Source organism: Seriola aureovittata, chromosome 10, assembly GCF_021018895.1.
Source record: "Seriola aureovittata isolate HTS-2021-v1 ecotype China chromosome 10, ASM2101889v1, whole genome shotgun sequence".
Classification (NCBI taxonomy): Eukaryota; Metazoa; Chordata; class Actinopteri; order Carangiformes; family Carangidae; genus Seriola; species Seriola aureovittata.
In genome coordinates, this window is record NC_079373.1 from 7,976,989 (window position 1) to 7,992,099 (window position 15,111).

The 15,111-nt window shown below is 38.9% G+C and overlaps 1 protein-coding gene across 1 annotated transcript in view; it reads left to right on the forward strand.

The window, feature by feature from the left end:
* Positions 1-15,111, forward strand: part of plxnb2b (plexin b2b) — a 126,518-nt gene that overhangs the window by 94,469 nt on the left and 16,938 nt on the right. Inside the window, exons 16-24 of the mRNA XM_056387729.1 lie at positions 1,988-2,099; positions 2,954-3,090; positions 3,535-3,717; positions 5,315-5,408; positions 8,201-8,398; positions 10,135-10,314; positions 11,678-11,814; positions 13,592-13,692; positions 14,048-14,277. Coding sequence (XP_056243704.1) covers positions 1,988-2,099; positions 2,954-3,090; positions 3,535-3,717; positions 5,315-5,408; positions 8,201-8,398; positions 10,135-10,314; positions 11,678-11,814; positions 13,592-13,692; positions 14,048-14,277 — 1,372 coding nt within the window. The remainder of the gene's footprint in view (positions 1-1,987; positions 2,100-2,953; positions 3,091-3,534; positions 3,718-5,314; positions 5,409-8,200; positions 8,399-10,134; positions 10,315-11,677; positions 11,815-13,591; positions 13,693-14,047; positions 14,278-15,111) is intronic.

Consider the following 15,111-nt stretch of genomic DNA (forward strand, 5'->3'; position numbering starts at 1 on the left):
TTTTGTTGAAGCATTTACAGATGTACTTTAAATCTCTGCTGTGGACTGATTATTACCCATATTTTCAACATTCAAATTCACATTAAAGCATTAAACTCACAGACATACACTTCCATTTTCTTCTATTCTCTTCTTTCTACATCAGTGGTGGCAATTTGAGACTTTTAAAGCGAAAACTCAGAGTTAGTAGTCTAATGCCGACATACCAATCGGTGCCAAGCTCTCTGAAGCCATAAGCAACCGTTATGTAATTTCCCCGATGAACACAGACTCACCATGGGTCTTGATTACACCAAAATAGGCATTTTTCAGCTGACTCACAGCATATTTATGTGGGTGTAACCTCACTGTGGGTCTTATCTGTGTCGGGCGCAACCCAAAATGGCTCCAGGAAAATAAAGACTCGCACAACCACTAGTCTTTTACCTCAGATCTACTGATCGACCACTGACTTCAGCATTTCACTTAGCACACAAAATTTCTATATTATCTGTTTTAGATCAGAAACACATTGAGTTAAGTTCAAACTTATCAGTTTTGATTTAAGAACCACTGGGAGGTTTGTCTGGCGAAAAAACAACTTGCAACTGATTTTAATGCAACACGTAGAGTATGTCCTTCCCAAGGGAAGAATGAGTATCTCTTGAACCTGAAGGACACCAGTGTTATGACGGTTCACTCCGCTGACCGGAACCTCGGTCCATCATATCCTTCACATGGTGAAACTGCTAACAAAAAAAAACAGACATCTGAATGCATAACTACTGTTTTAGGGTTTTTTTTTGCTTGTTTGTTTGAGGGAACCATTGATTTAATCTTTACCGATGCCTTGTATTATATGTTTTTAATATAAAATATGTCTGCGGCCAATCAATCAGTTATATATGATCGACCGAGCAACCTAAATTCTTGTAAATATGTATTCACCAAAGCACTGGAGATGTACCACACTGATTTTCCACAGATTTCTTTAGTGGTGTATTCACGCTGCAGACACACTGTTCCACCTCATTCCAAAGGTGCTTTAATGAGCCGAGTATTGCCGAGAGGAAAACCCACTGGAATAAACTTGTAAGTCTGTCAAATGCACTTCAGTGAAAGCAATGTTTTAAAAGTGTTCAATTCATTCAAATGTTCTATAGAAAAGAAAACACCCACATCGTTCAGCATGCCCACTAAGGAGAACTGTTGACACCTGGCAGGATAGATCCACGTTTTGGACGAATTCTTGTCCCGCCATCTGCAGGATGAGGCATAAACCAGGATTTATGAGACCAGATGGAATGTTTTTCACCCTTAAATCTCCCAGTTTTGGAGCTCATGTGACTACTGTTGCTGCCTGATCTTTTGCATGTTGTAGCTTACTTGCTTTAAGTTTTTCCAGTTTTTCCATTATTATAAATTTATTACATAATTATTGCATTGCTTCAAGTTGCCATCTTACTTTTCTAATTGTCTGCTTGTGGCCCACCTGTTAGCCCACACGAGGCTTGCCATTTTATGCTGACCTCTTTCATCAGCAACACATTTTCCCCTCAGGACTCCAGCAGACTTTGACGTGTTTGGTTTATCACACACGAGTCCCAATAAACTACAGACACTGCAATGTGGAAAAATTCCCAGAGGATTCAATTTCTGAGCTTCTACAGGCAGTCAGTCTGGCATTAGAGATCATACAGTACTACAGTAATTCATAGCTGCTTAGTCAACAGCATTAATTAAACATTAGCTTAACCTGTTAAGCATGTCTGCCATTTCATTTTCCAAGGTAAATGTGGAACATTCTCTTGATCCAGCTTCACAAATGTGAGAATATATTGCATTTCTTTGTCTTAAGTGAAAGTTAACCAGATATCTTTGTCGATGTTGCCTAGACAAACGATTAATCAAGAAAATGGTAGACTAATCAATAATGGACATAATTATTTGCAGCTGTAGTCTGAAATATTTTCTCATCTTCCTTTTTCTTTCATGTTGTCCTGTCCAGCGTGGTGTGTGAGATTGGACCTATTGGTCCTTTGAGCCAACAGTGGGGCCAAGTGGAGGTGGAGGTGAAGGGGGGCAAGAGAGGAATATCCTCCATGTACTTCACCTACAGGGTAAATACTCTCTCTTACTAACACACCCACACACACACACACACACACACACACACACACACACACAATCTCTCCTCTTAACTGCATTTCCAGTATGGAGGCGCTCAACTTTGACCCAGAAAATAAACACTTCTAAAAACATTCTGCTGATTTTTGTTGTTTTATGGCCTCTATTATGTTTTCCATTTCCTAACTGCACAGAGCCCCTTATCAGAACACACCTACCTAGGGCATGTCATTTAAGTGGAATGTTCAAATACAACATCCTAATGTATTGGCAAATTATGCATCTAGACGCTGTCATATTACAATTGTAATGCATTGTAAGATAAGCCAGAATGTGTATGTATTCCTCTTTAACCAGATGCTGTGCAGTAGTTCCCCTTTTCTCTCTAATACTTTAACAGGCAGCAGCGTAGCTATTTAACTGGCTTTTCATATCTCTGGCTCTGCTAAAGCTTCCCCACAGGGGAGTGCTCCGCCTAACTGTTTGCTCAGAAAATTGAGGCAGATGTGGTGTCTGTGTGTGTGTGTGTTTGTGTGTGTGTGTTTGTGTGTGTGTGTGTGTGTGTGTGTGTGTGTGTGTGTGTGTGTGTGTGTGTGAGAGAATGTTTCTGATAGAGAGGGGGAGATCAAGGAGGGTGAGAGGAAATGTGTGTTTATATGACATTGCTGTGTGTGTGTGTGTGTGTGTGTGTGTGTGTGTGTGTGTGTGTGTGCTTGAGGGAGTGTTTGCCTGTGTGTTTGAGCTTGTGTATTCTTGTAAATCCTTGCAGAGGAAAGATGAGTATGTATTCATTCTGTATATTCTGACCCCCCCCCCCCCCCCCCCCGACCCCCCCACTTCCCACCAGGACCCGATTCCCGAGGCGGTGACACCTGCCAGAGGTCCTAAAGCTGGGGGCACCCTTATTACAATTTCTGGGCGATTTCTGGAGACTGGCAGTAAGGATGATGTCCAGGTTACCATTGGAGGAGTGGTCTGCATTGTGTAAGGGTTTCTTTTCTCAATAACTGTCACACACAGCAAAGACCGGTTCTGTTTCAGTTCAGTCTTCTCAGTTGATAAGTCCTACTTGTTATTCAGACATTGGGTTCTGTGAAAATTCTATAGTAGCCACACTTTGAAGCCCATAAATTGATTTTTTTTTTTGAAGCAGAAATGGAATTGACCTTAACTTTGGTGTCATAAGCAGGATTTTTTTTTTCCTTTACCATTTGCCTTCACTGTTGTGACCACAAGTGTTCTGTCAAAACCAGTGCACGGTGACATTTTAGGCAGAGGTAAGGGAAAAATAACAAGCTAGAAAAGCAGCAAAGCTGGGATTTAACAAGCTGTCAGGCTGCTGCCATGTTGGCTTCCACTGCACGGTGACCTTGCGCGACCCCCACTTCTCTAGCCAGCCAATGCTAAGTTATGTCCTTGTCTTGGCAGGGAGCATTTCGGAGCAGAGATCACCTGCAGGACGGGAGAATATCTAGCAGATAAGGTGCCCTCCGACCCTCTCACCGTCACAGTGAAGTATGGAAAGAGTACCCCAGCAACCATTCAAAATGCCTTCCAGTTCTTCGACAATCCCAACATACTGGACCATCACCCCAAAGGAAGCTTTGTCTGGTCAGTTTAATTTAGTAGCTTGCATGTCTTTTACCTCTAATCAAAGTGTTTGTAATATTCATTGGTTCCATTTAATAAGTGCTTTTGGTGCTTTCATTTTACCTGGAGGCATATTGGACTGGATTGACAGTTCAGGGGTAATTTTAGTATACCTCATATTTTTGTCCATTCTGACTATTGGACATGATAACATTTTATCTATTACCATCATTGTTTTCTGCAACAGTTAAAGGGATTTCCAGATGACTTTCTGTTATTTGATGTTGGACTCTGTGGCATGTACATTTACATTTTTACTAGCTTTAGGGATGGCAACTTCAGTTCATCTCAATAACTACCATGAAATTTTTGTTCATGTTAATACTCCCCAAAGGATAAACCGGTTGATTTTGCTGATCCTAGTGCCACCAACTTTTCATTTAGCACCACAAGTGTCAAAATTTCACTTTGTCCAAGACTAACCTTTATACCCAAACACTTTTTAAGATGTGTTTCGTGCTAATTAGCGAATGTTAGCATGCTAACACGCTAAACTAAGATGACGTGTGTGGTAAGCAATGCACCAGCTAAACATCAGTCTCTAATCCAATCTCTAAATGTTAGAGAACACATTTAGCTGAAAGCACTGCTGTCCAAAAGTACATTCTCACAAAGTTGTGTTTTTAGTTCTAGTTATCTTGAAACATCAGTTGGTCTTGTTTAGTTCATGCATTACAGCATAGGCCTATTGTACAGAGTAAATAGACTAAAATTTGGTTTGAAAGCTGTAGTAAATTTAGATTCCTTGCCCTGATCAACATCCTTCACATAGAAGTTAATGTTTCCCAAATATCTAAAACACAGGTGGTGAGAAAAATGTTATTAAGATTGACAGTCGTCAAAATGGACAAAAATAGGAGAGTAAGACGAAGGTTGACAAATAAAGGGATTTCTCCTTGAATGCCTTATGTTGTCCTTTTGTTTTTAAAGTAGAGAAGCAAAGAAAGAAAAGGCAAAAGCTGCTCAGGTGACACTGATGACAAGGTCGAACTGATAGTACTGTACATGGAAAATTGAACACTTTGAAAGCCACCTGCCTTGTTGTCTGCCCTGCAGGCTTCTATCTGTCTGAAACCTTGGTTAAAGGTCATTAATGCCAAGAACATTTTTGTTTTTTAAAAATATGATCTGTCCTCCAAGAGTTGCTGAGTATGCCTGTGTGAGTGTGAGTGTGTGTGTGCAGACTGGCTGAAGGGGATACAGATGCTAGCCTTTTTTTGTTGTAACAAACTTCCTGATGGTCACTGAAAATGGATGCATTAGACGGTTACCTTGCTTCTTTTTTTTTTTTTTTTTTGCAACTGAAAGCACTACAGCACATGTGATTAGACACACAGCCTGGAACAACAGGCAGCAGATAGGGTACGCGCAGGCTAAACTAATTTGTTTTCATCTCCGGTGAAAATGACCCCAGGTGCAATTTAAGAACCGTGTCTGTCTTCTCATAACTCTCCCCATGAGCTTGTCTTTGTGTGGCTGGGTATATCTATGCTCATACGTGTGTTTTTCTGTGTTTTTGGTGTGTATACGTTTGTTTGTGTGTGTGTGTGTGCTTTAGTGGAGGGAGGAACATTGTGGTGACCGGCTCTGGTTTTGACCTGATCCAAACTGCTGTCATGAAGGTCCAGGGAGACAACGTAACAGCTTTTGAGGTTTCTACTCCCTTTTATTTATCAGCATCTTTCTCTTTCGATCTTCATCCACCTCTAATAGTGATCATTTCTTTGCTGTCTTCACTCTTCCTCTTAACTGTTTTTTTCCTACGGTTCTCTACTTTTCCATTGGCTCCCCCCATCACAGCTCAGCACTGTCCATCAATCTCCCCACATCTCATGAGCCCACGACTACAGTGGTGATTCATTCAAACTCTGTGAAGCATTTCAACAGTTTGAGCCTACACACACACACACACACACACACTCTCTCACCAACAAATGTGAACACACACACACACACACACACACACACACATCTCCACTTCTCTGCTTCCACTGATCAGTGAGATTTCATAAGCCAGTATTACTTCATCTCTACTTACTTCACTTCTTAGACCATAAATCCTTAAAACCTGTAGGATTGCAGATAGCAGCGCCACTGTTTCACTCTCCCCAAAATCTAACTATGTTCCTGGTCCAGCTTAATCAAGTAGGACTGACTCTGCCAGGAAACTTGAAGGAGTTCCACACAGCAGCTTGCCGGCGCCTGCCCTCCAGTGTACTGGGCGGTGTTAAGCAGTAGCAATTTTGTTCATTTCATTTAAGGGCTAAATTTAATACCGGAATTAAGGTTGCAGAAGATTATGTGACTATGCTGCTCCTCACCACTTTACTCCTGGCCAAGTCCCTGGTCCCTGCTACCCAGGGACAGGAGAGATTTGAAAAGACTTCTGGCTGCCACAAACTAACAGTGTATGTAATGTGTTATCTCAAAGGCCTTGGCTGGTCAACTTCATAAGCTTCTCTTGATTTAAGTCCATCCGCTGAACTGGACCCAAATATTTGGAGTCATTATGGCTGCTGGCTTGCGGTAAAAACATGTTGATATTGTAGGTCAGGTTAGTGGCTCAAAGCAGTGATGTTTTTTTGTTTTTTTTTTCTTTAGAGAATAGAGAATAGTTGTTATTAAATTTTCACACATACTAATTGCCAGGTGATGTGGTGTAGCTAACGGAACCAACTGACAAAACTAAGTTGTTAATATGGCCTGTTTAGGAGAAAGGATATTTGAGGTAGTAGGGCATATGGGCGACATATCTGCCCTGACAGTTAATCAAGATTTGCATAAACTGGAAAGATTTGAAATGACATTTTATGTAGACTAAATGACCTAATAGCTAGGTTGGTGTAATTGGAAACTGCATGAATACTCTGACAAACATGTTTCTCCATGTACGACATTTATTATTAAAACAAAACCGAGTCTATTTTACAATAATATTACTAAATATTGTCAGGTTTGATATGATGTTTGGTCCATAAAATTGTTGATTTAGGCAGTTATAGTGTATGCATGTTACAGTTTGTGATGCTTGTGCCTTCCTTTTCTCTGACTTCCTGTCTTTACTTTTGATTGGATTGCACTACAGATGTTCCCTTGCAACAGATTTGCAAGGGAACTTACTTAATTTTTGTTACTTTAATTCCCTCATTTATTCATCTCAGCTACTCTACTGGCATGGCTTTGTGGCCATTGTTCAGTCAGACGTTCCAACCTGTTCTATCTAAACAACTATTACATTTTATTTTTTTTTTTAACATTTTTAAAAACATTCGTGGTAACTGACTGTTCATCCAGCACCATGAGGTCAAAATTTTAATTTGTCCAATACAGTGTAAACTAATGACATTCTCCGCAGCCTCAGCTGCACTTTTTGTTTAGTGTTAATTAGCAAATGTTACCCTGCTAACAGGCTAACAGCTAGCTGATAATAAACTAAAATGTTGAACATGGTAATCATTCCTGCTAAAGATCAGCATGTTAGCATCGTCATTGTGAGCGATGTTAGCAGACTGCTGACAGGAAAAGGAGAGAGAGGAGAGATGCCATGCAGCATAGGTCCACAGTCAGATCTTAAACATTTTGACCATACTGATGCTTTAAACCCATCAGGACATCAAATCACGTTTTAGCAGGTCGAAGGTATTCCTTTAAGTATTAATGGTGCAACCTTGTGTAGTAAATAACTAGTTTGAAACTAGCTGTTACCAAGAACCTAGGAACAACTTTACAAGTAAACTTGGTGATGGATTTACAGATAGTTGGTGCCACCCAGTCCTCTACATAGTTTAATGATAAAAGGCATTCGACTCATACCAACCAACCTCTAAAATTATAGTAGGTCTGCTTGACTTTTTCGAAGCATTACTCAGTGTAGCCTACGTCTTTTGCCTTTTCCTTTTGAAAAACTTAGAAGACTGTGTGTAGGACTAAAGGGTTTTGCTGTCACACACAGTATTGTCAGCCCTGTATGGAAACAATCAGAGAATGACAGAAATATCACCATCAGTCCAGTTAATCAAACACAAATAAACAAAGCCAGAGGAGGAATAATTCAAAGCGGCTTGTGATTCATCAGTGGCTGCTATTCTACGATGGCAGGTTGGGATTTTAATAGAATGACTGAAAAGAGACACATCATTTTACCTACCCCATTGTAAACCAGGCTTTTTTTCCCCACACCACCCCACCCCCTAAACACTCTTCCTTCACACAACAAAAACGTGAATTCACTGCCTCTTTCAAAAAAAAAAGTCCTTAACGCCCACTGTTTGCCTTTTATTTTTCTTATTTCTAATTCTAACCCATATTTTCTATGTTGAACTACATTTTCATATTCTTCTTCTCCTTCATGTCTTGTCTTGCTTACTTTATGTGTTTTAACTACTTAGCTGTTTGTGTCGAATTAGGACTAGGACATTTTATTCTCCCTCTCTCCCACTTTTAGATGGCCCGTGAAAAGAACGACACAGTCATCCAGTTTCAATCCCCAACAATAAACAGCTCCCTGAGCCAGCACTTTAGAACGTTCATTCAGCTGGACAACTGCAAGAAGGAACTGAAGCCCTTCGACTACCACCCTGACCCCATCTTCAACAAACTGACGAAGAATGTCATCACCGAGGCCAGCATCATCATCGTCACTGTGAGTACAGACCACACGGCTTCCTCTAACGCTGCAGTTGTACTATGACAGCGCAGTGTTTCTAGGAAGTCAGCCTTCTTTGTGTGAAGGAATTAAGACAAATGGTGTTATTATCTGACTTGAAGATAAAAATGGAAAAGAAGCTGAACTGCAGCTGCTGTGCCACATTTTCACTTTTTAGCTGCTGATATTATGGTTGAGTTTCACTGCATATAAGAATTATGCAAATAGCAGCACATTTATTATTTTAGCTGGTGTGATTGTTTTGGAAGTCAAATGAACCGAGGCAAATGTATATTCCAAGTCGCAATTAGCAAACATTTATTTGTTTTAAATCTCGTAATCAGATAAAAAATAATGCTTGTAATGTAAATATCCATTTCTCTAAAACAGGGGTCGGGTCAAGAGGTGATCAATAGAGTAAGACACATTTCTGAGATGCAAAATTCAGTTGTTTTTTTTTTCTTTTTTCTTTTTTCTTCTAAAATGTAACTTGGATTGCTGCATAATTTCACCTCTTCAAGACTCAAAACTTTTCAAATACAGCAATCCAGTAACAAAGAATCTCTTTTTTTGGTTCACAGTGATGAGGCATTTTAAGTAAACATAGCCAAAATGGTTGGGAGCAGCTGCTCTAAGTATACGTTGAATATAAATTACAAAAACACAAGACTAAGTTACTACGCATCCTTATTATAAATAGAATAGATAGTCAAAAATAAACAGAAGAGGACAATCAGTTAAGTTTTAATTTATTTTATCAGCTGATTAGAGATAGAGGAAAAACAGGCCTTTCTCCTAATTCACCAAATTATTTGACGTTAAGTGGAAATTATAAAGGCTTATATAACTTTTCACACGCCTTTTTAATTGTTTTTGACTCATCTAAACTAACACTTATTTCATCATCCATTATTTGCAGATCATTTATTTGATCATTTTGGTCTATAAAATTTCAGAGTAGAGACAAATGCCTATAATACTTTCCTAGGTGATGTAATTTTGCTTGTTTTGTCTGACAGACACTCCAAATCCACCAGATATTCAGTTTATTATCACATAAGCCACAAAAAACAAACAGCAAATCATCATAAGTGAGAAGCTGAATCTGGGGAACATGAGGCATTTTTTTCTTCGAGCTTTGATGTAACCAATTAATTGATTATCAGAATGGTTCAGATTCCTTCCAATAGCCTGTTACCTGCTTTATGTCGGCTTTAAGGCTGCACAGTATTTTCTCTTTAAGTTTCTTTGGGTAAACACACTTTAGGTAAATTAGCTGGGAAGGGAAAAGGTCTGAGGCCTTTTCAATTACTCCGCTACTGGTTTACTTAAGCTAATTTCACCTTTCTTATATTCCAGACTGCATTAGAATAATTGAAAGCATGTCTGTAGATATAGAAGTGTGCTGTAGAATCTCAAAGTGTATACTGCAGCAATGCCAGGGCTGTGGGATTGACTGGAGCTGTGCCTAAAGTGTCTTAAGCAAGAAACTACTTAGAAATGTGCTTACAACGACTATAATCTTAATCTTTCTAATTAATTTTGGCACTCATGGTGGAACAGTAAAGCGCTGTTCTAAACTTTCCACCCATTACAAATGAAAATGCTTACAATAATGTTTTTAATACTTAACATATGATGCTTGATGGTTTATAAACGCAGTAATTAATCCCCCCGCCTCCATGTTGTTCAGTCACGACTCTTTGAGCATTGCAGTTGCTCTTCCCCTGCAGGGTCGAGGATTCTCCAAAGCTATGACGGCCAAAGAGGCTCAAGCGTTTGTGGGCGATGTTTCCTGTCTGGTCAACACGCTTCAGGACGACAAGCTGTTCCTGGACCCACCGCCCACCCCGCCCCGCGCCCGCTCCAGACGGCACCGCCGAGACACCCGGCCCGAGCTGCTGGATCTAACGGTCAGATCAGACACAGAGAGACAAAACACGCAGTGGTGGAGGAAGTACTTACATCATTTACCATAGTAAAGATATTAATAACACGCTGCAGAAATACTCCTTTATGAGTAAATGTCCTGCTTTCAAAATGTTACTTAAGCAATAAATATGTAAATATAATCAGGAAGATATACCTAAAGTATTAAAAGTACATAATGCTGAAAATATATATATATTATTATATATTATATCATCAGAGTTATTACACAAGGATTAATATGTAAGCAGCATTTTACTGTTGTAGCTGGCTGAGATGAAGCCAATTTTCCATAGATTTTTGGGTTTATGAAAATTAAGAAAATAGTGAGAAATGTCCATCACAATTACCCAGAGTAATTGTGATGGGCATTTCTCCTTTCTCCTCCTCCTTTATTATAGGAAGGAAGAGCAGCAAATCCTCACATTGGAGAAGCTGGAACCGTGAAATGTTGACTTAAATGATTAACAAAGTAGTTGCCAATTACTTGTCTGTCTCTTGTATATACATTACTGTTGGGTAGTTTAATCTATATTAAAGCATCATATTTTATGAGCCCTTGAAATCTTCATTTATAAAGTAATTAGTCAATAAAGGTGTCAGATAAATGTGGTGCAGTAAAAAGTATAATATTTAATATATTATACTCTGAAATGTAATAAAGTAAAAGTATATAAGGAGTGGTATTAAAAGAAAATACTCAAGTAAAGTAAAATTGACTTAAATGAGCATGTTAGTAAAGTAATTGTGAGTTACTCTCCACCACTGTAGACACGTACACAGACTTAAAGATGAGAGTGTGCATGCATCATAAATCTTTATTGTATTTCTCAAGGCGTGTCCTCTGTACTATGAGACCCCATTTTTTCACCGGTTTAACAATTTTCATGTAGCTACAGGCTCTTATAATTATATTTAATTAAAGCTGAGCCATGATTTTGATGAATACTGTAACCTCTTCTCTGGGTAATTCCTCTATATGAGCTATTGTTTTATTCCTGTGGCTGTGTGCTGCATAAAGAAGTGACACCACAGCCCTATCAATAGTTCAAACTGCACCTACATAGAAAAACCTTGATTATGAAGGGCAAACTGAATACACTTATGCATTTGCTCAGTTAATGTAGGCCCTCCAACTTGAACCTAGCCCCAGCACTTTAAAAATACTGAAAGGTCCTGCAGCTGTTTTAGCAGAACTGCAGGCAATTATGCAGATTCTCCTCAGTCCCCCGTTTCCTCTCCAACACTGTCGAAGCTTTACCATCGACACATACCTGAATTACTGTCTGGCTAAAATGTGGAGAGCTTGTGCAGATAATAAGATTCCCTCTCTGTATTTCTCCACAGATCAAGTTTGGGAAAGGGGAGTGGTTGGTCGGCTTGGTGCAATACGAGAATAAGAATGACTCGTCTCTGTACATCATCATCCCTGCTGTTATTGTGCCCATGCTGCTGATCATCGCTATCTCTGTCTACTGCTACAGGTAAGTCAAGCAATTTTAGGTTAACTTCACATACACTACAATAAAATGAGCTTCTAAAGTTATAGAATCTACAGAAATGTGTATCGTCTCCACTTGTTGCCCCAAAGACAGTTAAATGTCACATAGTACTCTATAATCACTATTGGTGTTGTTTAGGACTTTTTTACTGTTATCGTTTTCAGCACTTTTTCTTGCAGGAGAGGCTATGTTTGTGTGTTGTTGAGAAAAAAACACACCTACAGTTACCTTACTGTAGCAATTGGCTTTACTAGACTCAGCTCCTGTATGTATAAAAAATTACAATAATTGCAAAATCAATCAATTTTTTTGCTCAAATTTCTTTTTTCTCCCTTTTTCTTCCTCGACCTTTTTAAAACCCAACATGTAGAAAAAAATTTCCACAAACTGGGCTTGTACATTTGATGAAGAGAACTGTACTTGCAGTATGTTTGTGGTCAATTAGATCCCAGAGAAGACAAGAACAAGAACTCCCTGTTTGATCTCTAATGGACAAACTTTTAGAAAACTCAGATAACAGAAATTCAAATAGACTCATTGGGGATTTGGAAGGAGAAGTGCTGCATAAAATGTACCAATTAGACACCAAAAAAAAAAATCCATTGTACTGTTTTACAGCTTGTGTTCTTTAATCCCAAAAATTGAAGTAATGTAATCATTTTCTGTAGCAGACATCTGAAGCATGTCGTCAGTACTAGGCTGATAAAACAATGTTAAGTACGTTTTTGAGAGGTTAAAAAACCTGGTGTGTCCGGGACACTAAATGGAAGACTTGAGTTAAAATGAAGCAAAGTCCCACAGAAAAGTCATTAAAAAACTATTTTACGCAATTTAGCATGCTTATTCACCTTACTGGTAGTAAAGCACTGCTAGCTGTAATTAGCTTTAGCTTTGACTGCGGTTAGTTTCTTTAACTGCTCTGTGGCTTTTGTTTTATTATATATTCATGAATCTAGACTTTGGCATCTATTTCAAAGATGGATTCACAACTTTGATCCACAGCAGCAGAATCAGGACAGCCAGTGCTAACCAACTAAAACATGAGCTGCGGTTTGATGTCTGTGTATCATCTATAAGCTGTGACCTACAGATGATTCTTTGTTACGTAATGTTACTTCAGATCATTAAAGTCTTCGGTTCAGCAAAGTCTTGCTGATTTGAATTGCTGCAGGGCTGATATAATAGCTCGCTCTTCATTATTTGGTGTGCATCATCTAATGTGGTGATTAAACAGAGAGGTTATTAATGAAACAAAAATGACAGTTTACACCTGACAAATAAAGATTGAAGTCCCCTGGGTCAGTGGTGCATATTCATGTCAGGGGGCGGGGCTTTAAAAGCTTTAAAAAAAAAAAAACATTTTATTCCACCCAACTCTCAAATACTTTTAATTTTAAGACAGTCTAGAAATAATAATCTGTTATAGCCCTATATGTCTGTTATAGGCAGTCATGCATTTGTTAAACTAGAACATTTCAGCTAAATATTCATAAAACACCCACATCAGGAACAGCACACCCACAGTGGCAGAATAATAGCTGCAGTAATCAGATATTTTTGTTAAACTTAGAGAAAACACTGTGTAAGTTATCAACCAAATGTGCCAATTATCCTCCCTAAATTACAGCGTGTAATCATTGAACAACAATTACATCTATGAAATGATTTTTTTTTCTTTTCTTTTAGGTTAAAAGCCTCTCCACAAACTTTTGCTTTCATGAAACTTGTGTTGTGTTTGCCGATCTGTTTGTCTCGTCAGGAGAAAGAGTCAACAGGCAGAGAGGGAGTATGAGAAGGTGAAACACCAGCTCGAGAATCTGGAGGAGAGCGTTCGAGACCGCTGCAAGAAAGAATTCACAGGTACAAACAGTGAAAATGCGCTAAAGCTCGGCAGTATTGCTAATGCCCCTCAAAGGATCCATGTCTCTCAGAAGCTATATGGTAATGAAGTGCTTCATAACTCTGATTACATTACTTTGATGCATGGTACTACGGTGAATTAAATAAATCCTCCAGCTTAACAGCATGTTATCATTGTGAGGAGTTTTACACTAACAGTATATATAGAAAACAATCTTTCAACGCTGAAATTATTTTCCCGTGAATTGCTCACCCCTCTGTGACACAGTGATTGAGACGGATGAGCAATGCACAAATGACGAAAGCTGCTTATTTAAAAGGAACCAGGAGCTATATTCATGTTTCTGTCTCGTAGACTTGATGATCGAGATGGAGGACCACACCAACGAACAGAGCGAGGGACGAATCCCCTTCCTGGACTACAAGACCTACACAGACCGTGTCTTCTTCCTGCCCTCTAAGGATGGTGCCAATGATGTGATGATCACGGGGAAACTAGACATCCCAGAGGCTCGAAGGGCCACTGTGACCCAGGCGCTCAACCAATTTTCCAACCTCCTGAACTCCAAGACCTTCCTCATTAATGTAATTATACTTCACATAGCAGATATGTATCACGTAATGATCATCTGTGGTCTGATAATGTCCACACTCACATTATGTTACAGCTGTGTTGTAAGAGTGTGCAGCATTAGAGCTTCACAAAGTGACAGATGGAGGGTTTTCATAATTTTCTTTTTAGCCACATTCCCAGCATAGCTCAAGGAATGTCAGTGTTGGTCAGTCCATCACTTTGGTCTGCACTGAAATATCTCAGCAACCACCAACAGGCTGACATTTGTGCTTCTGAGTGAAATATCGACAAGTGTTGGATGGATTGCTACGACACCAGGGTTGAAGGAAGGCTGGGTTTATTATAACTCCTTGCACCTGATTTATTAAAGGAAAAACAACTTATTTAATCACACTATTTACCTCCAACTGAGAGCATTTTTTTCAATTTAGGTGCAAACATAAAAATAATTTTTAAATATACCTGGTTTTCAGCTCCCTCAGCAAATAAGGGGGTGAGTCTTTATTTGTGTTGCAAAACTGAGAATTAAAACTTACCTGTACAGTGAACTCTCCCATTCTCTGCTATACCTGTTTTAAACAAAGAGTTCCTAATCATTATATTGTTATTGACCCTTTATTAACTGATGTTAAACCTTTTTTGCACATTTTTTATACATTAATTTGTTCCACAAGACAATTTATAAAAACTTTGGTGAGCCTCTGACTTTTCCTGTAGTGCCATAATCAGTTCAAAATTTTTGATTCATGACCAAATAGCCCACTTGTAAAACTATTGATATTCCCATCAGCTGTATTTTGTAATTAGTGCTTATTAGCAAATATTAGCATGCTAACACTTTGAAC